At 56.8% G+C, this 24,146-nt stretch overlaps 1 protein-coding gene across 2 annotated transcripts in view; it reads left to right on the top strand.

The window, feature by feature from the left end:
• The window catches only part of BTBD9 (BTB domain containing 9), a 410,407-nt gene extending 400,665 nt beyond the window's left edge, over positions 1-9,742 (top strand). Inside the window, exons 11-12 of one of the 2 annotated variants that reach the window (XM_055330427.1) lie at positions 8,886-9,109; positions 9,665-9,742. In XM_055330427.1, the coding sequence (XP_055186402.1) occupies positions 8,886-9,080 (195 nt within the window). In that variant the 3' untranslated portion in view covers positions 9,081-9,109; positions 9,665-9,742. Of the gene's footprint in view, positions 1-8,885; positions 9,110-9,664 lie in introns of those variants that run through there. The other variant, XM_055330425.1, reaches the window with a different exon arrangement.
• Positions 9,743-24,146: the final 14,404 nt, after the last annotated feature.

Genomic DNA, 24,146 nt, shown 5'->3' with positions numbered 1-24,146 from the left:
AGGCTTTGCTCAGGTCCCTGCTTCACTGCCCTTCTTGAAGGCAGAGATGGTGTCTTGGTATCTTGTGTCCCAGCATCCAGCCCTGTGTCCCCCACACAGGAGCCCCTCCATAAATCAGACTGAGAGCCAGGGCTTTTGTGCAGGGTTGTGAGGGAAATAAGCTTTCAGGAATCACTTGTGACAACCTCCATCTGATGAGTAAGGAAGAAGAGAAGGAAAGTAGGGAATGAGCAGAGGAGGAGAGAGGGGAGAATGGAAGGAAGGGAAAGCTTCATGGAGTATGGTCCAGGAGACCCCAGCACTGGTGCCAGCCTCACCCCCAAACAGCCCTGTGATCCCCAACAAGTCACTTCACTCCCTGACTCTCAGGACACTTGCCTTTAAAATAAGGAGAGTGAATTCAATCTTAATTAAGGGTTCCTTCCCACTGAGACAAAAAAACAGGAAAATATTTCATTTGTAGCATAATTATAAAAGAAGACCTGGGGATCCCTGGGTGGCTCAGCGGTTTAGCACCTGCCTTTGGCCCAGGGCGCGATCCTGGGGTCCCGGGATCGGGTCCCATGTTGGGCTCCCGGCATGGAGCCTGCTTCCTCCTCCTCCTGTGTCTCTGCCTCTCTGTCTCTCTATGTCTATCATGAATAAATAAATAAACAAATCTTTAAAATAAAAGAAAAGACCTATTATAGGCATCTTTATTTTTAAAATGTCTATTATAAAAGATTTGCTTAGGCAGAGAAAGGGGGAGCAAATGCCATTGTTCCAAACACTCCACAGACCAACACTCTTGCTGCATATTGTAGTGTAGCAGCAAGAACTTTGCACCAAACTACTGGCCCAGAAGGAGGTGCCCACAGAACCTGAGCAAGTGAGGCCCGGGAGCCGCTCCACAGGGAGACAAAGGGAGACATCTGGCTTATGAGGATCATCTCTAGCCATGTCTCACTGCCAAGCCAACAGTTAGGAGCTGGGCCCACAATCTCCATGCAGTTGGAGCTTCTGGACAGAATAGACACATGTCACCTAGATGAGGTGAAGACCTGCCCCACACAGCTGGGGTGACACATGCTGGCCTTCCGGGGGGAGGGGGCACAGACAGGCTTTCCTTGATACCCTCCAGTGGGAAGGGGGCCTTGGTGGGGCCACACCTACCAGGTTCTACCTGGAACTGGAATGTTTCCCTTTTTTTTTCTTACGTTTTTTTTTGTTTTTTCAAAAAACAAAGATACCTCTAACACTCCAGGGCCAAATTAAGTATGATGAGAGAGTAAATGGTTCTCCTGGAACTCTGGAGTGTGCACATGTTTAAAAAAAAAAAAAAAGTAACTAGGGATTGCAGGGCTACCTGGAATGATATGTATTAGAAAGGCTAGGGACACCTGGGTGGCTCAGAGGTTGAGTGTCTGCCTTTGGCTCAGGGCGTGATCCTGGATACCCAGGATCGAGTCCCACATCAGGCTCCCTGCATGGAGCCTGCTTCTCCTTCTGCCTGTGTCTCTGCCTCTCTCTCTGTGTGTGTGTCTCTCATAAATAAATAAAATCTTTAAATAAATAAATAAATAAATAAATAAATAAATAAATAAATAAATAAATAAAATATTTTTTAAAAAAACAACTCTTTTTCCAGAACCTTCCAAGCTGTAAAGTTCCAGGGATCTGTGGGAGCCCTGGCCTATACGAATATGGGAAAGTAGCATTGGAAAGTTTAAAAAACTTGCCATACATAAGCAGTGTCACCAAGAAGTATACTCTTGTACCTATTAGAATTAAGTAGTTATGCAAAATGGTCTGGGCATCCTGTTACCCCTAAGCAATACTGAAAAAGTATTGTTCACAATCTGAAAATGTCTCCCTCTAAAAAGGGTGTCTTAACTGAAAACAACGTTCTGGGCTGTTCAAATGAACACATAACAGAACTTCTGCTTATAAAAAGGGGTGTTTTGCTGAAGACACTTGGGCCCCATTTTTATTTTTATTTATTTTTTTAAAATAAATTTATTTTTTATTGGTGTTCAATTTGTCAACATACAGAATAACACCGAGGGCTCATCCCGTCAAGTGCCCACCTCAGTGCCCACCACCCAGTCACCCCCACCTCCCGCCCACCTCCCCTTCCACCACCCCTAGTTTGTTTCCCAGATTTAGGAGTCTTTCATGTTCTGTCTCCCTTTCTGATATTTCCCACTCATTTTTTCTCCTTTCCCCTTTATTCCCTTTCACTATTTTTTATATTCCCCAAATGAATGAGACCATATAATGTTTGTCCTTCTCCGATTGACTTATTTCACTCAGCATAATACCCTCCAGGTCCATCCACGTTGAAGCAAATGGTGGGTATTTGTCGTTTCTAATGGCTGAGTAATATTCCATTGTATACATAGACCACAGCTTCTTTATCCATTCATCTTTGATGGACACCGAGGCTCCTTCCACAGTTTGGCTATTGTGGACATTGCTGCTAGAAACATCGGGGTGCAGGTGTCCCGGCGTTTCATTGCATTTGTATCTTTGGTGTGGGCCTCATTTTTAAAGGAAAACATCCCTGCAGTCTGCAGAGGGACTCTTAACCTCTGCTCCTGAGGTGAGTGTAAGAAAGATGTTCAATGTCACCAGCATCAGGACCCGTTAGCACATATTGACCGTGGAGTGGGTGCAGGGTGCCACCACAGCAGACGCCATGAAAGTGGAACAGGCAGTCTTCTGGGTGGTATTACTCAGAATCCGTGTCTTTGTGTCTGACTTACGGGCAGATATCACTGAGAGGTGGTATCTATTTTATAAAGATATGTCACCTTGGAAATGTAAGTTGAAAGCTTGGGTCAGGAATCCTATTTGTATTGGCTGGCATGAAAGCAGTCTGTGAAAATTACTCATGAGAAACCAGAAAAGCAAAGTAGAGCCATGGATCAACATGTATTAAATTTTCCCAATTTCTACTACAGTTCATGGTGGACTCTTAGTGCAACCTGGGAAAATTAGCAGAGGCTTCTCTGCTTCTAAGACTCTTGCAGATCTGTCAAGCACACCGTGCTTGGGGAGACCCTGTAATGAAAGGCAGCACGGTCAGCAGCCAGCTGTGGAGCTAGCCTGGTCACCCAGAAGAGGTTGGCGCATCCGTACACATCCTTTCCAGGTGGCTCACGAAGGAAAGAACACCCCAGACTATCTCAAACATGTCAAGAATTATGGCTCCCAGAGAGGAAAGGCAAAGTGATAATAAACAGCAGCTACAAAAAAGGACACCCGGATAGTGACTAAGCTGTGTCGGATCCGTACACACGACTACATTCCAAATTAGCCAGCTCCTCTCGGGGGATAGATCCAGAGGCCATTGACGCTGGTTCAGCGAAGGTGCCCCTTTGTGAGCAGCGGCAATCAAACAGGCTAATGGGATACATGATTGCCGAGAAGGGGACGGGAAAATGATGCGGCGGCGGTGGTAATGGTTTTGCATAAATCAGTAGTGCGACTCTGCCCTGTATGCCTCATTCACTTTTGGTCACATCCTTTCTGAGGGGTATTGCAGTATTGGGAAGGTGTGCGGGAAAGGAATGGAATTTCACAGGCTTCTGAGCAAAGAGAAACTCCGGCAGGACCTGGATGTTCCCCCTAGAGGAAGGCAGAGGAGCTTAGTGGTGATGCCAGCAGGCGCACACTTCAGGGGGCACCCTGCGCCCCATGGCTGGAGTGAGGTCTCCCTGAGCCCCTGGGTACCTCCCCTGCTTTCCGTGTGCACAGGGCGGAGGCCTGAAGCCTCTCTTCCCGTGGGCACTTCTTCAAGGGGTAGGAGGCCACTTTGGGCCCTGCCCCAACCATGTGGGCCCCAGTTCTTCACAACAGGCTCCCTTTCTGCCCCGGCTTCCTCTCTGGGTGACCAGGCTCCCAGCCTGGCATAAGCCAGTGGTGCCCATGACCTTGCATGGTGTCCAGTTCAGGCGGCAAGTGGTGTTACCACCTACAGTAGAGCCAGCAGGCTGTTCCACAGAGGGGTGAGCGGGCTTGGAACTGCTCAGCCCCGAGGTAGAATCCTGTCACCTGTGGGACCCTGGGCACGCTGTGGCCTCCTTTGCAGAAAAGTAAATTCATATAGGCAGGGGAGCCCCTGCTATCTCCCCACCACCACCACCAACACCACCACCACCACCACCCTGCTCAGCACCTGGTCAATGTCTGTGCTCAGTGGCGCTTGAAGGTTAAAAAAACAGAAACAGGAGAAAGATCTGAAGGTGAGGACAGGCCCTCAGAGGTTGGCTGAGGCTGGAGCCCCCTGGGACCCTGCGGCCACCACCTTCCTAGGAGGCCTCCCAGAGAACCCTTGGAGCCACTTTTCTTTGCTGTGCAGGTCTCACTGCGTCCGTTTTCAAGTTCTGTTACCTTCCTTTAAAAATGACTCTTTCCTGTGTATCCCAAACTGCTGCTGAAGTCTACATCAGGTGTTTCAAGGATTAAAGGTTTCTTTCCCTACCTTCTTCCTTTAGACACTTTCCCCCCCTTTAGGCAGTTTTATTTGTCACTATAAAGATGTATTCCTTTGGAGTATTTTTAATTTAATCCTTTGTTAAGAGTCACCCCGGTCCGGAGCCTCTGGCCCCCTGCCCAAGTCTGGCCAGATCTTCATAGTGTTGTCCTGAGCCATGCCCCCGCTGCCACCCACCGTGTACTCTCCCCCCCATCATCACCCTGGGCTGGAGAGCTACAGTAGCCTCCCCTCTCCTGCTGCGTCAAGGGCTCCCTCCTCTGGCCTTTCCTGCTTGGCTGCCTCAAGCTTCCCGACTCAGCTCAGGTATCTCCTTCCCCAAGAAGCTTCTCCAACTGCTCCAGTTGGCCTGTGACCCCGCTATACCCTCACGGCCTCCTATAGGCCCAGAACCACTTACTCGTCCACCAGTGTGTGAGCTGTCCTTACTGGGTTGTGCACCCTCTGAGGAACCAGGACACACATGGTGGGCGTGCAGGGGTGCCTCATAAAGTTGTGGAGTGAATGAAGAAATGAATGAATACATGCAGACCTCCTGACCTCCAAACTCCAGTAACCCAGTTCCTCTGGCTACTCCTCCTACGGCTGTGGGGTCCCTCTGCCCTCTGTGCCTGGCACACGGAAGCACCCTTCCTTTCCCTACGGCTGCCCACTCTTTGCCTGCTCGTTCTAACTCCCACTACACATTTTACGTGTTTGTTGACTCCAGGCCTTATCCATTTTTCCATTTGTAAAACTGCTTTTCCTCGGCTCTCTGGAGATGCTCAGGGAACCCACATTAAAGTTCATTGGTCCTTCAGTGACACCCTTGGGTCCTAGATTGAAGCTCAGCTCGGAGGGGGCCCATCTCTCCTGTCTGGTCACCTGTATGCCCACCCCGGGGCCACAGGGCAGTGCCATCAGGCAGCTGGAAAAAGTGAAAAACTTGAAAAACTTATAGAATGTTAAACTGGTGGAGAATGGATTAATAGCTGCCACGTAGAGGCCGTTTGGATTTGCCCTGTGTGGTACAAGTCAGAGCTGATGGCCCAGACCGTTTAAAATCATAAAAGGCCCTCCCATAGGGCTGTTGACAGGTGAGTACCTGCGGATGGGCCCAAACAGGGGGATTTACTCTAACTGGCAGGGAGGATGAGAAGAAAGGAAAAGGAAGGAGGGACAGATGCTGCGAGGCCCCCAGGAGCACCATGGCGAGAGCAGGCCCAGTCTGAGCTGTGAAGAGAGAGAGATCTGCTCCCTCTAGGAGACCAGCTCTGCCCCTGTGAACAGGGCGGACCTGGAGACGCATGGCCTCCATTAGTGTTTGTATTAGAGTTTGAGATGTGAAATTTGAAACAGCAGTGGATAAATGAATTAAGTGGGAACATGGAGAAAATAGTGATGCAGGAAGGTAAGCACAGAATTTATATTTTGACTATAATCTTACAGTTGATACTTGTCTTCTCTGTGCACCTGATTCTGCAGTAGGTCATGTGTGTGCACGCACATGTGTATGTGTGCACAGTGCATGTACATGCACGTGCTCAGCCGTGGAGGACATAGAGCCCTCGGATGAAGGAGGGACTGTTCCCTCCCCACCCCCCTCCCCGCCCCAGCTCTCCCTTGGGAAGAGTAGCAGGGGTCCACCAGCCCTGCCCTGCGTCCTGCCCACCCCTGGAGTGTCAGCGCCTTAGCCACTGCACACAGGCCCTTATCCAGAAGAGACTCCCCAGACGTGGGCACACCAGATGCTGAGTGGCTCCGGTCCAGCCAACAGGTCCACGAAAGAAAGGGTGGAACCCTACCAGAGGGAGCAGGAGGGGTGGGGGCACTGTCATTCTCCTGGAAGCACTGGGTGGCCAGGGAAGAGCCAGCAGTGTGTCCCACCCTCGTGGGCTGGGAGCATGCCATGCCCCCGTGTCACACGGCCTGTCCTTCGTGGCTGTTGCACGGGCTCCAGGCATGCACTCCGTGTCCGTACCCAAGTTTAGTGACACCCTTACAGGTCTCGCCATCTTACTTCTTTAGCAGAAGGCTGGAGACAACAGGGAGAGAGCCTGGGGAGGAGGTCGTACTGTTAGGGGAGCCAGGGCCCTCGCAAGTGTTTGTTGGGCCTCCCCCCGAAAATCCCCTGGCACATCACCAGCCCAGCACCTCAGTGTGTGTAGGACCATTGCGCCATGGGGCCCCTCAGAAAGTAGAACTCACCCCTATACCCCATTCCAGCTGACCCTCTGTCTGCCCCTGCTGCCACCCTCCCGCTGGCTGCCACTGCCTCCTGCTTGGATCTAGCCCTCCTCAGACCCCTCAGTTTCCCCAATGTGTCTGTGCAGCCCTTCCTGCGCTGCCTCTCCCCCCACCTCCACCTGGGCTCCAGCTCCTGTGCCAGCTCATCTCAGAGTCTGGGCCCCCTCCTGGATTTGTCCCACTTTGCTGAACTTCACCTCTAACAGGTAGCCAAGGTTGATGCCACGAGGCATCAACTCCTCCTGGACCACAGCCCTTCCCTTCCTCCTCACAGGCCTCTGTGACCTGCGGCCCAGAGCTCTCAGCTCTTGCCCTGGACAACACCGTTGGCCCTGAGTTGACCCCACTGTCCTCCATCTCCGGGCCACCCTGTCCCTGGTGACCAGACCAGTCTGTCCAAACATCCTGGCACCTCATCACCAGCGTGCACACTTTGGAGGGCCTTTGTTGTTGGATCTGACGTACAAGCCCAGCCCTGTGGGAAGCGGTGTTCATGGGACGAGCAGGTCATGGAATGTTCTCCCCAGACACCTCGCCAGCCTCACCAACCCGGGTCTTTCCTTCAACACTGGGCCTTCTCTTCCTGAGGGTCTTCAGCAGTGTTACTCCCCTTGCCCGAAACACTTCTAACCCTCAAATGCCCCTCTGTCCTCCGGGCCCTGCCTGTTAACTTTTAAAAGCACTCTCTTGAGGGCTTAGAATCTCCTCTGAGGACAGACAGAAGCAGGGGCCTTCAAACATTTCTTTTCTTTTTTTTTTTTTTTTTGCTTATCTCCTAAAAGAACTTTGGGAAAAAGTACAATAACCCTTTGAACATGTAAGGTTGAAAAGGAAAATATTAAGTTGAAATACAATTATTTTTATAAATAGGAGGTAAAAAAAACATAAGATGGAAGATGAGGAACCAATTACTAGAAGTAAATAAATATTTAATGACATGATTCACTAAAATAGATTTTAACCAACTCCCTGAATAAGGCACAGCAAATCTGTAGTCATCGTGCAAGACTTTTACTCATGGGCTTTAGCCAGTATATCTTGAAAATGTTTAAATTCTGGAAAAATCTCAATTATGTTTAAAAAGTCACCTGAGTCCCGATTACCCATCAGTTCTGAATTCTGAACATCTAACTGGGGCGGAGCCCCGCTCTCATGGGGCCCAGGAGGTGCGAGGGCCCCTCGCTGAGGCCAGGTGACTGCTGTGCTCTCCTTCCGTGGGGGTGGGGAGGGTGTTGTGAATTCAGTCATGTGTGCAGGCAGTTTTAGGAAATATGGGGGTTGAGGATCTGGAAATTCATTCCCTGAAAACCGCCAGCACGCCCTTGGAAAGTGGATCTGCATACCCCACACCAAAAACCACGGTGCAGAGGATGGGGTTGTTCCCCTTTAGAGTTCGGGGCAGGCGGTGTTGGTAGAGAAAGGAATATCCGGGTGTGCCAGGGAGGGTAGGGCAGCTGCCCTAGAGGCCGCCTCCCACAGACTTCCTGGCCGTCGCCAGTCGCCCCAGCTCACACACCAGCGGTGACCTGTTTCACAGCCGCGTGTCAGGCTCACACCCGCACACACCGCATGCTGTGAATTCCCAGGGCCAGGCAGGCCTCCCCCGGTTTGCTGAGCACAGAGCACTCCGGCTTAGCCAGCTCTGCCTGGCTCCTGCGCCTGGCCTCCACCCTCCACGGAGGGCGTTCCTTCCAGATTGGCCCCATCGTGTCCCCCAGGGCACAGGAAACGCCTGAGAGGGGGACTTGATCTGACCCTGGGAGATGGGCCCTGGTCCTCCCCCAGGGGGTTGACGCCCTGCTCACTTTATGTTTAAATACCGACTTTAGTGAAATCTAACCCACAGGCCGTACAACTCACCCATTTGCAGCGTACGACGCAGGGGTTTTTATGTGCAGCTGTCACCCCAGTCAAGCCCTGGTGACTCTTAACCCAACTGCCAAAGGCAGGGATTCATCAATTAATTACAAGAGCGCTCCTGTGACAAAAGGAACCCGAAATGGAGTAATCCAGAGAGGACATTTCCTAGGAGGCCGTGTTACTGCCTGTAACCCACAGACCCTCAGCCCATTTGCCTCTGTCCCAACTGAGACAGGTGCACCAGCCTCTCGTCGCAGCCCCGGGGCCGCCGGCCCAGAAGGACACCCGCCATCGCTCACGGGCCTTTGCTCTCTCTCGCCAGGTGTTCCACTGTGTCCACTTTGAGTGTCCGGAGCAGCAGAGCAGCCATAAGGAGGACAGCAGTGAGGAGTCGGGGCCAGGGGAGCCCAGCCCGGGTCCGCAGCTCGACCCCCACGCCCTGCAGGCCCCCAGCGGCAGCTCCCTGCCTTCCAGCCCCGGCTCCGCCTCTCGCTCCCCCAACCGGCAGCACCAGTAAAGGGCCCCCAGGCCCCATTGAGGGCAGAGGCAAGGACTGGTGCCCCCCCCCCCCCGCCAGGAGGGATCTCTGTTGACTGCCCCTGACCCCTCCAGGGAGGAGCAAAGCCCGCTGCAAAAAGGGACACACAACAGGCGTTCTCCCAAGGACAGAAAGGGGGCTGCTTTGTTCTCCTCAATTTGTTCAAATCAGGCTGGTCTCCAGGGGGAGAAAATGGGTCTTCAAACTTCATCAAGTCCACCATTAACACCCTACCTCTCTAATGTCACTGGGGCAAGGGGGACAGAGGGAAGCGGTAGATGGGCGGTAGATGGGTGGTGTCGGAATTCCTACAAAGCATAGCGCAGCAGGGGCGCGTGCAGGGCAGGGGGTGGCCTCTGCTCCCGGGAGGCACCCGAAGGCAGTGGGTTTCTGTAAAGTGCTGACTTTCATGGAACACATTGCCGTGGTAACTGATTTTTTAAGAATTTCTTTTAGTTATTGTCCATTTGCTGAATCATAGGTGTTCCAGATCGTTTTTTGCACTGCTCAAACAGCACATCCCTTGTTTTCATCCCTCTTGATGCTGTAATTTCCCTCCTTAGTTTTGAGCAGTTAAGCCTGGGGTGGAGCAGAGAAGCACTGCCCAGGTCTCCCGTCTCCCGAGTGAAGCACAGACGCAGCTCATCACGGCCCCTGGTCTGACAGGGAAAATCCTCCGAGGAAGTTCAGCAAAATACACAATGAGGAAATCAATCCAATGACACTGGAGTTAATGATCACTCGAATTCCTGAGTTATTAACCTGTCATTCCTGAGACGCATCCAGCCTTTGAGCTTGGGAGGCTGCCAAAGAAGGAGTTGCTAAGCCACCTGCTAATTTCATGGTCCGACGTATGTAAATGTGTATATAAGTGTGCGGCAGCTTCCGGCTGGGCCGAGGAGTCAGCACAGTGGCCGAGCGGGGGTCGGGGTTGGGGACAGGGAACTGGGCCTTTGCAGCAGGTTTAGGCGGCGCTGCTGTGCCTCCCCCCCGCAGGCCGTACTGCCGACCTGGGGTTTAGAACAAAAAGCAGTTCTCGGAAGGTTTTCTCCTCGTCCTCAACGGAGCGGGCCTCCCGACTGCGGTGGCCGAGCCAGCCCTGTCGCGCCTCCTACACAGTGGTTTCCAGTTGGGCGCCGACCACCCTGCGTAACCCGCTGGCCTCTGCCTGCTTGTCCTCTCCTCACCCTGGGGCCCACCCAGTGGCCTGGCTGGGCACCACGGACCTCGGGGCCCCCAGAGGCAGCCTCGGGGCCTCTGCACACCCTGTGATCCCCTTGGAGGAGGGTGGACTTACCCGGACTTCCGTCTTGGGGTCTTGAACACACACTGGTTGTGGGCAGACACAGAGTCACTGGGTCGACTTACTAAATGCTTTCCCCAGTGTGACCTGGTCTCGAGTGATCTATCGATATGGGAAGGGTAGGGGGCATCGGGCCACCTGACTAAACAGGAAGGTGGGCTTTCTGTTTGAACACGGCGTGGAGGGACACTGGGGGGGTTGGGGAAGAGGAGCCACAGCGCCAGCTGCCCCTTCCCCACCTTGTGGGGAGTCCCTGGAGCCCCTGAGGGGTACCAGGCATGTCACAGGAGGAGGGTGGCTCCCACAACCCCATGTGACGCTGGTGACAGCACCAGTCTCCGGTGGTAGGTCAGCGTGGAGAAGCGCTGTCCCCTCGCACGCACTTCCTTGGGCGGCATTGGCTCTACCTGGTGGGGAGCAGCAGGTGCCAGGGAGCCAGCAGGGCCTGAGCTCAGGCATTCGCTACGTATCCACTCGCTAGAAGGCTTGCTGCCTAGACCTCGAGCCCAGAGAGGAGTCCTGGGGCTCGGAGGCGGTCGCTGCTGGCTTGGGAAGAGACAGCGGGCTGGTGGGGACCCGGATGGTTCCCACGCTCCATCTCCAGACTGTGGGGCCCGTGCCCCCACAGCGCACATCGCCTTGGGCCACGGGTTTGGCAGCAGCTCCACGTCCCCCCGAAGAGGCGCACGCCCACCCTTGGGCGCTGCCCGGCCAGCAGCCTGCTGTCCCCCCCCCTCCCGCAGATCTCCTTCAGCGCCTGCACCTTCCACGCATGCCCCAGGTCTGGCTCCGCAGACAAGGGAAGGAAGGGGGAGAGGGGGCAGAGCTGCCAGCACAGGCAGCGCCTCCTTCCCCTCCCTACCCGCTCCCAGCGCGCCCATCGGCTGGCCGCCCCCAGGTCTCCTGGCCTGACCGGAGGCCCTGCCCGCGTGGAAGCCCCTCTGGGCCCCAGGCAGACGTCGACGAAGCTCAGCAGAAGCCTCTCTGGTCTACCTCCTGTTACCAGGCCGGCGGGCTCCGCCCTCTGTGTGGGCCTTCTGATGGGGGGTGAGGGGGCCAGGGCTGCTGGGTGGCCCCGCAGATACGGACACACGCAGAGTGAAGCGTGGATCTCCAGGAGTGAGGGATGAGTGGGCCGCCAAGTGGCCTGGCAGTCCCCGCAACCCTGGCTGGCCCTGTGGAGGACGGCCCCAACCTGGAAGAGGCCAATGGAGCTAAATGGGAGTGCAGTTGGGAGGCCTGGCCTGCAGCCAGAAGGAGTCCCTGATGCCCACGGAGTCCTCATCGCAGCGGAGGGTGGGGGCTGACCCCCCTGCAAAGTGTGGGGAAGGACACACGGCCAAGTCATGAGGGGGCCAGGGCAGATGAGGGACTCCGCCCTCGGAGGTGCGGCCTGGGTGCTACTGGTGTGAGGAGAGGTCAGCTGAGGTCTGGCCTCCGTGGGGACAGACAGGGGAGCTCGTGGCCTGAGGCCCTTGACTGTGACGCTCCCCAGTTACCCTGAAACGACACCTTTGTGACCACCGCCCAGGTCAAGAAATCGGATGCTGCCGGAACTGCCCCCCGCCCTTCACTGCAGATCGTGATTTGGGGCAGAGTAAAAATAAACGGCACTGGGGCTTTGTGGGGAGAGCCTCCGCCCCTGGCAGCTGCTGGGTGGGCCAGTTGGGGGGACCCCAAGCGCACCAGGTGGGCCCTGTGTCCGGTGCATGTGTGCCTGGGGCTGGCGGCCTGGTCATGGCGGTCTCAAAGACGGGGTTGCCGCCGAGCACTTTGGATCTGAAACGGGTAATAGGATGACAACGTGCACCCCCCCCCCCCCGTACACAGATGCTTGTTTGCCCGCGTTCTCAGTGCTTTTTCTGTTTTACTTCTGACTTTAGTTAGAACTACGAGCCCGTGATGAATGTGGGACTCTTCTCAATTGCTCTTTAAATTGTCACTTTTTAATCTTATTAAATGAAGTGTCGATTCCTGACAAATACATTAAAAGTGTTTTATTCCTAGAAGAGTTGGGAAAAGAAATTATTTTCAGCAAGAGTGGGATGTGTTTGTTAGACTGATTCCTTGGCCCAAAAAAAAAAAATGAGTTTTTGAATTGTGCAAAAAATTGCTCAGTAGTTATGCTGTCACCCCAATTGTCAAATCACTGTGCAGACAGCGCCAACCCAGTCAGCTTCACCTTTCTTTCCCCCAAGAAGATAACAAAATTGTAATCACTGATTTTTTCTAGAGACTCAGAAGAAAAAAAAGGAAAGTATAATCTGTAATAAAAAGCAGAGCGTCCTGTGTGCCAAGGTCACTTGGCAATAGAGGGAGCACACCCCATCGCAGGCTTCAATTAAGAGACTTCCTTTGGACGAGGAAGAAAGGTGTCAAAAGAGGAAAAAACTAACTGTGTCTCCTTCCAGGAGTTTCTCCTCGTTTGCACACTCTGTGGCATCACCACTGAATCCTGCCTTCTGTACAGGTGGCGGGTTCCCGCGGACGCTGCCGAGTCGGGGAGCCGCGGGGGGTGGCCGTGGCCGCCGTGGGCCGTGGCTGTGGCGGGCGTAGGCCGTGCTCCGTGTATTTTTGCCGCCACAGCCACCGCTTCTGTGTGTCTGGCCTGACGACAGCTCCAGCGGGAGTTCAGCGCTCATCAGTGGCCCTAGGAATTTAAGATGCAGCTCCTGGCTCTGTGCCACCGTGGTTTTTATAATATTAAATTAGAAGTCGTCCCGGTGCCTGGTGTTTGCTCAGGAGTTTCTGGAAAAGAGGAAGGGAATGGTTAGACAGCATGTGGGGCAACCAGGGCGCCTTGTTTCTCCCCCTCGAGGTTGAGGGGTCAGCCTAATTGCTGGGCAGGGTTCCGGAGCCCCGGTGGTGTGAGAGAAAGCCTGTGGGCAGGGTGGAGGGACGTGTGGTTGGAGGATAGACCCGTTCCCCTGTCCCCAGCCCTGCTACCCCTGGGCACTGTCCTGGGGAGCAGGCAGGACTGTGCCTCTGCTGGTTTCCATCCGACTGGCCGGAGGGGCCGTGCACCTCGTGCCTCTGCGGACGTGGGCAGCTGCCCAATGACCTTGGACCCCCCAGCAACCACCCCACATCCCTCCAGGCAGGGCTTCCCTTGGATGGAAGTGAGCTGGGACCTGCTCCATCGCAGGGGTGGAGCAGGTGCACGGACCAGCTCCCTCCGCCACACACTTGGGATACCACTGGTCTCTTAAATTACTTGTTAAAAAATATCAGTAATCATGCCCATGGAAGAACATGCCAATCTAGCAGAAAGGACAGAGGTGCCCTCCCTGTCATCTGGCCTGAGTCCCCCTTGACCCGGGGCCAGGTCATTTCCGCTGGGACGGGAAAGTCAGTCCCCTGCTCCCCCGCCCCTCAGCCCTCCTTCCCAACACCCTGGCCTCTCCCTGGCAGAAGCCAGACTGTGAGGGGCGCCCTCCTATCTCATCAGGTTAGTTTTTTTTTTAAGAGTTAAAATATTCCCCAAGGGGCTTCACAGCCTAAAAATTCACAATCATCCACCTATAATTTATGATAAATGTCTCGAGCATTTACCATTTGCATCCCGAGTATTTATAGCTCTGGGCCGGGAGCAGGGGGGAGGAGGCCTCCACCTGCCTCCACCATTGTCTCCTGCTCGGCTGGCACGGCTGGCACGGCAGCTGGGGCAGCTGAAGAGTGCCACCCCCGGAGCCCGGGGCAGTGGCTCCATCCCGTCCAGGTGAGAGGTGCCCGCTCTGTGCGGAAGGGTGGTGCTACCCTGAGCAGAGGGCGCAGACGGGGCCTGCGTTCCGGGGCTTGGGTCTCCACGGATGCCCGGCCCCCTGGGCTCACTGGTATGGTCCATCCCTCCATCCCCAAATATGCTCGTCCTGTCAGAGGAGCACCGGGGTGTGTGGCCCACACGGGTACAGATGGGCCCAGCCTGGCCACAGTGGCCACACATCTGCCCGGGGCCTTAGGGGCAAGCTGGTCCTCGCACAGCAGCTCCGGCCCCAGGGTCCGGGTTACCCCGCACCCACACGTCGTACCTGGGCCTCCAAGCTCTTCCCTCCAAAACCAGCCCCCAGGCCGGGGTGGGGGGGCACCTCATCTTCAGTGCTCCACCATGGCTGGGCTAGGTGCTGTCGGCCACATCTGTGCAGCCTGCGGGCCGGGTCTGCTCGGTCTCGAGGGGCCACCCAGGCCCCTGGGGCCCAGCCTCTCCTCGCCTCACTCCCCCACAGTGCAGCTCAGCTGCTAGAGCCCCCTTCTGAGAGGCAGCGGCCACTCCGCACAGCCCTCAGACATCTCCCCATAGCCAAGGTCCTGAGGCCACCCCTGCTCCAGCACCCAGGAAAGCTCAAGGTGAGGAGGGCCTTGGGCTCAGCCTGCGAGCAGTGTGCAGAGTGGGGGACGGGCACCTCGGGGCTGCTGTGGGGCTTGACCCCGAGCTACTGTGGCCAAGTCCCCAGAGAGCGCGGACCTCCTCCACCTTGGGGGTTGCACCCCGTTCTCTGTCTCCCCGCAGCTCAATGGCAAAACTGTGGGCGCCCTGGCCCCCCGCCCGCAGCTTGCTCTCGTTCAGCCGGTGGCCCCTGCATGGGAGGGCCCTGCCTTGCAGCTGGGCTGGCACCTGCAGACAGGTGAGGGGCAGGGGTGGGGGTGATGGCCTGGGGGGGCGGGAGGCGGGGCTGGTCTGCATGCGCTTCACCGCCGGCTGCCGACCGAGGCCTCCAAGGGGAGCAGGCCAGTGGGGGGAGGCGGTGCTGCGGCGGCAGGCGGCCTAGGGGTGTGCGGGCAGGCGGGGGGGGGGCGGTTGGGTGTCATCACGGTGTTCCTGTAACTGGCACGAGTGACCGGCCAGGAGGGATGGCCCCAGAGCCCCCAGCGGGTAGAGCCTGGGGGGGGCACGAAGGGGCAGCAGAGGAGCCCCGAAGTCCTGGTGGGGAGAGGCCTGGGGGACGGCGGGTCAGTGTGTCAGGTGCCCTGAGGGTTCAGGAAGAGCCGCGGGCTGAGGTGTGAGGGGACTCGGGGCACCCGGTCCAGGTGGAGTCTGGTGTGGGGCTGCCCGTCTCGGAGGCTGTCCCCGAGGCTGGCTGTGAGCTCCTGTGGGGCTCCTGGGACCCCCAGCTGCCGTTGCCCATGTTTCCAGCCCTCCCCACGTTCTTCCTGCGTCTCCCTGAGCGTCGGCCCCGGGCTTCGAGCAGCCTTCGCCCGCCGCGGCCCCTGCGGGCTGTTCGCCCTTGGACAAGATTTTCCCGCCCGCGACCATCGGCTGCCCCCCGGGACCTGTGCCCAGGCCACACCTGCCCAGACTCGGAGGGCCAGCCCCTCCGAAGTGGTCCGCGTCCTCAGGCCCTCCACCCGCCTGGGACTGCCAAGCTTCCAGCATATTCTTGTTTCATCTATTTGGGTGGCAAAGACCTCGCCCCTGGGACTCAAAGCGCAGACGTGAGTCTGGAGGGCGGCCAGCGGCCCGTCCACACGCAGTGACGGGAAAGGAGCACGCACTGCCCTCCCGCCCTCCCGCCCTCTCAGCTGTGACCGTTGACCGAAAAGAGAGTTTGCAAACAAAAATATCCAGAGTGGAAAGTAAGGGGGCGATGCCGACACCCAGGAAATGGGGAAAGGGGAGCAACGGAGGGGTTGGTTGCCTAAAGCCACAGCGACTTGGCCTTTACACACACACACGATGCGGGACACGCGGAGCACACGAGTCTCCTCAGACACATTCGATGCTTCAGAGAGTGGCTGCATCTCTGCCCGCGCTTCCTGGGGGCCCCTCCCCCCAGATCCACCCAGCACCCAGCTCTCCTCCCCAGGGCAGCAGGGTCCCCACCCAACAGGGGAGCTGCCGGTGTCCACAGCGCCCAGAGGATGAACTCTGCGGGCGACAGGCCCTGGGACAGCCCCCGGTGCAGCAGGTGCAGCGACGGCCGCTGCTCTGGCGTCCCCGCCATCCTACTGGCCTGGAGCAGGGGCCCTTTCCGGGGCCCTTTCTGCAGTTTTCTTGCTCCAGAAAGAGTTGTAAGGCCACATGGTCATCAGGTGCATCTGCCCCAAGCCTCGGCCCCTCAGGCCGCTGCTGTCCCTGGCACTCGTGGTCATGCCTCCTGGTGCCCCCTGGGGGGTGGCTCTTCAGGGCACCTTGAGCCGCGATGGCTCGTGAGCTCCTCCTCCTGGGGATGCGATCCTTCGTGGGGTGCGTGGGCCCTGGGGCAAACCGCTGACTTCGGGCGGCCGTGGTGGAAAACCCCAGCAGGTGAACTTGGGGACAGGACCCCCCAGCTCGGCGGCCCTTTGTGGGACAGCGCTGCGGACCTGTTGCCCTTTCCTTCCTTACCAGGACTCCTGCAGAGTTCAGTGTCCCATCCTTACCCACGCTGTCCCCAGTGACAGGCTCTGGCCACGGAGTCACTTTTACTTTTTGAAACCTGGTTGTCTCTAATCCTGGTTAGTGCCCAGCCAGCCCTTTCCTCACCACAAACAGCTCTAAAAGGACAAGCTCGTCTGTCCCGGGGCCCTGGCCCCCCACGTCCGGGTCCTCCACCTGCTCGGGCCTCCAGGGAGGCGCAGCTCCTGTCTCGTGTCCTGCATCTCCCCCACGACAGTGCTCTGCTACCCAGGAAGGGGCTGGGTTCCCTGACACGCCGCCAGCGACCTTGAGGCATCATGGGGTGCACGCCTCCCTACCTATGTCGCCCACCTCGTCGCTCCTAAGTCACGGTCATCCCCACCCCACAGGCGCTGGGGCATCTGACCAGGGCCGGGTTGGCATCTGGAGCATTATTAAAGGGTGTGTCCCTCCGTCCCCATCAAAGGGACTACCCCGGCGAGGGGCTGCTACACCAACACCCGAAAGCCAGGTGTCCTCAGCAGGTTTACCTGGGGTTCCCCCCGACGGCCGCTCAAGTTCAGTGGTTTGCCGGGGGGACCCCCGCACACCCCCCAAAGAGTCACACCCCCGAGGAGGAGGTGGTGCTCGCAAGTGGTCTCTGTGGAATCTACCAGATGCCCATGAAGAAAAGCGCACTTGGTCATCTGTCACATACTGTTGCTCAGCGTCTATAGGTTCCAACGTTTAAAGGGCAAGATGTTTGTGGGGAAATCCACCATTTTAAAGTTGTCTCTACACCCTGTGTGGGGCTCGAACTCACAACCCCGTGAATAAAGCGTTCCACCATGTTCCACCAACCCAGCCAGGCGCCCCTTTTTAATTTGCAAATTGAAAGACGTTATTAGCTGGGGCACAACCAGTTTTGAAAATTAGTGTTCGATGGTTACAAACATTCTTTGTGCCTTTTTTTAATGTATATTTTTTTATTGGTGTTCAATTTGCCAACATACAGCATATCACCCAGTGCTCATCCCGTCAAGTGCCCCCCTCAGCGCCCGTCACCCAGTCACCCCATCCCCCCACCCACCTCCCCTTCCACCACCCCTTGTTGGTTTCCCAGAGTTAGGGGGTCTCTCCTGTTCGGTCGTCCTCTCTATTTCCCACTCATTTCCTCTCCTTTCCCCTATGATCCCTCTGTTTATATTCCCCGAATGAATGAGACCACATAATGTTCGTCCTTCTCGGACTGACTCCCTTCACTCAGCATAACCCCCCCCCCCCCAGGTCCATCCGCGTCGAGGCTAATGCCCCGTTGTAGACCCAGACCGTGTCCTTGAGCCTTCCTGCAGCGGGGCAGGATGCTGTGCGTTGTGGCGGTGGCTCAACTCAGCTGCGCCCTGTGACAGCCTCATGACCGTGCCCATCTGTGACATCCTGGTTGACCTGGGCATGGGGATTTTTTAAAAGCTCCCCAGAAGATTCTAAAGGAGCTATGTCTGAGGCCTACTGGGCGAGTGTGTGGGATGGAGAAATTTTCCACATTCCCCAGCGAAGGAGGGGCCAGAGGGAGGTGGTGCGTTGGCAGAGGCCCAGCCACAGAAGAACCGTGTCCTGCCTGTCGGGCCAGGGCTGCCATACCCTGCTGCCGGGGCTGAGCCGGTGGAGGGGTCCCCAGAGGCCACCAGGGCGCTGGCATCACACACTCTGCTCCTGACTACACCGGGCATCCTGCCACCCTAACCCCCAACAGCTCTCCGGTCCAGTGCCCTCCACCATCCTTGCCCAGCACAGCCACCTCTGAGACCTAGTGCCACCCTCCAAGAACCTGGCTGGCTGAACCCACTGGCAGTCGTGATGCCTTGGGGGCCGGGAGCTCCCTGCAGTCATCGGACATCGCCTGTTCACGTCACATTACTGCAGACCAACCATCCCAGGACCTAGTGGACCGAAAACATTTATTTTGCACACAGATCTGCAGTTTGGCCAGGGCTCAGCGGTGAGAGCTATCTCTGCTCCACCTGGCATCATGTGGGTTAGCATGGAAGCTGTGGCAGGTCATCCGAAGAGCCTGCTCACTCCCCACAAACCCGGCAAGTGCCCTGGGGACCCAGACAGCTGGGCCCCCTGGCTTCTCTCTCAGTATGGGCTCTCCACGTGCTCTCTCCAGTACGAGGCTCCAGAGTAGCCAGATCTTTTTTTTTTTTTTTCAATTGAGGTGAGATTCACATAACATGAAATGCACCATTTTAAATAATTCAGGGGCACCGAGTGTGTTTCCAGTGTTGTGCAAACAGCACCTCTGTCTGGGTCCAGAACATTTGTTATCACCCCAAAAGACGCACACCCACTAAGCCATCAGCCCCCATTCTCCCCATGACCCTACTGACCACCATCTGGATTTGCCCATCCTGACACTTCCCTTAAATGGAATCATATAACATGTCATCTTCTGTGACTGGATTGTTGCGCTCGGCATAATGTTTCTGAAGTTTGTCCCTAGCCTGGCATGTGCATTTGCTTTCTTTCTGTGGCCAAACTGCAGGACTCCACCGCATTGTGTTTATCCACTCATCCCCTGGTGGCCACCCGGGCTGCATCCACCTTTTGGCTATTCTGAGTAGAGCCGCAGTGAACACGTATGTGTGCATACACTTGAAGACCTACTTTCAAGTCTTTTCAGTGGATTCCAAGGAGCAGAATTGCTGGCATATGGCAATCCCTTGGAAATTTCTGAGAAGCCGCCGCACAGTTTTCTACAGTGGCCACCTCACTGTACATTCCCACCGGCAATGTGCAGGAGGCCCCATCTTTTCCACATGTTGCCAACACTTACTTTCCTTTTTTTTTTTAAGATTTTATTTATTTATTCATAGACACACAGAGAGAGGCAGAGACACAGACAGAGGGAGAAGCAGGCTCCATGCGGGGAGCCTGATGTGGGACCCGATCCCGGGTCCCCAGGACCACACCCCAGGCTGCAGGCGGCGCCAAACCGCTGTGCCACCGGGGCTGCCCTACTTTCCATTTTTTGATCATCACTGTCTTGGTGACGTGACTCCCATGTCAGCCCAGGCTCCTGGGGCACAGGTGCGAGAGCGAGCCCGACTGACGTCCTATCCTGTGCCATTCAGAGCTCACCTGGAGCCAGGGATGGCTCCTGCCGTATGCTAAGCATTAGAGAAGCAAGTCGCCAAAGCCTGCACACGCTCAAGGGGAAGGGCTCTGCTTTTTGATGGGAGGCGTGCCAAAGAATTTAGGGACCCATCTGAAGTCACAGTATCTTCATGACACTTCTCATCCGGCGCCCTCATGAGGTCTGTCAGCTGGCCCAAGTGGGTGCTTAGCTACTTAACTGACTTACCTTCAGACTTGAGCTCCTCATCTCAGCCTGTGACACACGTGACACAGGGAAAGGCTGTGGGCACCCGGGCATCCTGCTGCCCCCCTCCCCTGCCGCTCATGCTGGGAACTGACTGACCATTTAAGGCCTTCAACTCTTGCCCTCCTTTTATGAGGCCCCCTTTAGGAAAAAGAATAAAAAATATGACTACAAAATTAGGTTCAAAGATGAAGAATTAGAAATCACAGCAAATCACCCATTTCTCAAAGTTGACACACACCCAGACATCGAAAACGCTGGAAAACCAGCACAAACATTTCAGCAACTGTGGGACGCGTCTGTGAGGCCTGGTCCTGCACCGCCAGGCTGCGCACTCATCACCCTTCTGGGGAAAGCCATTTCCCGACTCCGTGTAAGAACAGAAAGACGCCTCCTTCCTCCAGCACGGTCGGTCAAACTTCCAATTACTGGCACGTTAGAGAAGTTTCTTTCATCTTCACAACTCACCCTGGCAGGGGCGTAAGTTTTTAGAACTATTGCCAAATGTGGGGAAACTACAGTCCGGTGTGTTTCCTGTGGCAGCAGGAGGATTCACGGTGGCGGCGCAGTGTCCAGGCCTGGTGCATCTGCACCTGGGGGGCTGCCGGCCAGGCCGACCTTCCGCAAGAGCAGGCCTCCCCCTGGCGCAGGCGGGCCGAGAAGCGCGTCTTCCCCCTCGGCTTGCACACCCGGCCGCTGCACTCGCTGCAGACCCTTCAAGGGCTGTCTCCCCTCCGGGCCTCCCGGGCTTCAAGCCACGACGCGGGCGGTCGTCGGGCGGGCAGCAGGGAGTGACCGAGACCACTCAGCTCCGAGGCACGGCACACACGCGACACTGTCCCACTCCCCCAAGCTGAATCCCCCCAACTCCACTGCACCTTGGCCGCAACCCCAACCTGCCGGTAGCCTCGGTGTGGCCCAGCGGGAGGCGGCGTGACCAGGGGCCGCTTTAGCCGCGGGCTTCAGGTAGCTCAACTCTGTCAAGTTTTATAAGGTCGGGGGAGAGGCAGACGGGCTGCGGGGCTCGGAAGGGGCCTGGGTGAGTGAGGGGCCTCAGGCTACGAACCCTCGAACCCTCGTTCCCGCAGGTGCTTCTGCCGCAGGCGATCGGGCCTCTCTCCTCTCTCCCTTCCTCCACCCTAGTCCGGCCCCTTCCCCCGACGACCGGCAGGACCTCCCTGGCCTGCTGCTGCCCCCCCCACACCAGGCAGGAGCCCACCCCGTCCCTCCCTCCCTCCCTCCCTCCGTGACCGCCGCCTGACCCGGCGCCTGGCCGTGTGCCGACCTCCAGCCAGGGCCTCTCGGCCACGCCAGAGCCGCGGGTCCCGCGTCCCCCCCTTGTCCCCCGGAGGCCGGCGCACACCTCAGCTGAGTCCACGGAGCCGGCCGCCGGCGTGACCCCACCCGGCCCATCCTCAACCGCACGTCCATCCTTCCGTGGGACCCAAGCCGCCAGGTCACCCGCGACCCCCCCGCGGCCCGTTGGCAGCCCCGTGGTCACTGCCTCGGTGAAGCCAGCCTGACTGCTCGCCCAGCCCTTCGCCATCACCTGCCGCCGCTCCCTCCCTCCGAGGCCCACGGCCGACCACGGTCCCCAAGGCACCTCAGAGAAGAGCCCACGTCTCAGACACCTTCCCTGCGCTTTCGGATCACACGTTCATTCCCTTTAGCCCCCCCCCACCCGGTGGGCAGTGCTTTTGGACACCGCGTCCCCAGCGGGGCCCAGGTGTTGCCGGAGGAGCCCCCACAGCCAGGGCTCACGAGGTGTGTCAGAAGCATCTGCCTTTGGGCCCCGTTCCTGGTGACTTCCCCTTTCCTTCTGGGCCTGGGGTCCCGCGGAGTCCTCCTGGGCTGGGTCCCCCACCGCCTCCTGCCTGACCCGTGGCCTTCCTGCTTCCAGAGCCTGCCGCAGCCCTGCCCCCCCGTCACGTCCACCTGCCTCCTGCCCCTGGGAGGACAGTACAGGCTGCCAGACAATGGCAGGCTGGGAGCGGAGCTGTAGGAACCAGTGGCCCAGCTTGGCCTCCCGAGTCGGTGGACCCCACAAGGGGTCGTGCATGAACCCCATTACCCACGGGCATGAAACCTGAGTCCCCGGTTTGGGGCACATGTCACTTGCCAACAGCTGCATTGCCCAAACCCATAAGACCAGGCCCCAGGCCCAGTGGCTTCATGTGAGCCCATGGGCCGCTTGCCCCTTCCAGCCTGGCCCTCTCCCGCAATCCGAGGGCGTGCTATCGGGTTGATTTAGTAGGCGGTTTGCTGAAGCCCCCCAGGGTCCTCACCCCCTTGCTCCTGGCTTGCTGTCCAGTAACTGATTAGAAACACCTTCTATGTGAACCCGGGCAACAGGTGCAGCTGATGGGCAATGTGAAGTCCCTGGGGTCTTCCGGGTGTCTCAGGTTATGGGCCCCTGGGACAGCACAACCATAGGTCCGTATCAACTGGAAGCTCCAGGTTGGCCGGGCTAGAAGTAATCTCCAGGTTTTTCCTCAAGTGCTCAGCATACAGGAGGGGCTCAATGAAGTGGGGTAACTTGTCCCAAGGTGTGGTGACAATGAAAAGGCTCTGTGGTAAAAAGTAAGTCCTGCGTTGCAACGCACCAGCCACCTGCATCTTTGGAAACATCTCTGACCAGGAAAGCAGTGTCCCACTCTGCACCTCCGGGGTCCTAAGCTTCTTGAAATCCTGACCGCCTGGGAGAGGTGGTCCCTTCTGTCATTTTTTTAAACTTAAAAAGTCATTATACACGTGTATGGTCACAGAAGTAATAAGTATGAGGCTGGCTGCATTCCCATCCTCCACTCCCAAAGAAACCCACCAAACTTTTAGCTTTTTCTTCTGCATCTACCTCCACATTCTAGGTAACATGCTTATATTGCTCTTTGGAATTTTCAGTTTTATACACTGTCACTTCCTACTATGGACAGTAAGAACGTAGCCCCATCACACCAGGCACGTACACCAGGCATGTAGGTTTGTTTGTAATAATCACAGCTGAGTCACATAAGGCCTATGGTTCCTCTTAATACTGTTTGTGTGGCATTAATAAATGGTCTTAATTTTCTGTCTACCTCAGCCTCCTGCCCCAACCCCGGGACAGGGCATGGATCGAGTGTGGAGCTACTCAGCACTGCCGGACGCTGGCCAGGCCTCACACCTGGCTCCGGGAGCAGACCCTTTGCGGAACTCCTCTGTTTGCAGGCCTCCAATTTGCCTCTGCTTATTCTCTCTTCCCGGAGCCCTCCTTCGGGCAGCTTTGAGAATGGCTGCAAAGGAGATACATACATTGGTGAGGCTGCTGCAACTTCTCCTGGGTGTTCCTAGTGCTCTGGCACCTGCTGCGGTGCTTCCTCTCAGTACACCCCTTTGGAGCAAGAGGGCTCTCGGTCTGCCCTGCCGACCCACCGTCACCCCAGCAGGCTTTCTGCTCCTTAGGGCTTCTTCCCACCCTGTCTCTTCTTGCTGTCCACTTCTGCTGGCAGAAACCAAGCCTCCTAGATCAGCAGGAGGGATGAGGGGGTGCACTGAGGGCCTGGCGTGTTCCAAGGCCACCAGACTCCTGTGCTCCTTTGCCCATCTGCCTGTTTGCCTCCACCGTGCCCTTCTCGTTTCCTCTGAGGATTTTCCATCATCATCTTCAATGACAACTGTGTGGTCAATACTCTGCCCTAAAGGTGACAAGGTGGGATGCTACTACTCCCCCACCACACCCCCCAATTTTTTTTTTTCCCAAGTGTCTTTAAACACCTTAGGACGTATTAAATGCATCCTCTATACCAGAGTTCACACAGATACACATCACGCTCATCTTCCCTTGGGGGCATCTGGCTCTCCAAATGCTGCCCCTCCCAGGCCCCAGACACACCCAAACCATACACACAGAGGGACCCTCCCTCAGGGCTGGTGCCCATTTCTTCCCATCCCCCACATGTGTAACCTCCTCACTGCCAGCAAAGGCCTGGCACACACCCTTACCCAGGGTCAGGCCCTGCGGCCTCCCAAGGCACAACCACCCCACAGAAGCCAGGGGAGCAGGCCTGGAAC

Source organism: Nyctereutes procyonoides, unplaced genomic scaffold, assembly GCF_905146905.1.
Source record: "Nyctereutes procyonoides isolate TBG_1078 unplaced genomic scaffold, NYPRO_anot_genome, whole genome shotgun sequence".
Classification (NCBI taxonomy): Eukaryota; Metazoa; Chordata; class Mammalia; order Carnivora; family Canidae; genus Nyctereutes; species Nyctereutes procyonoides.
This window is presented reverse-complemented; position numbering and strand designations above follow the sequence as displayed.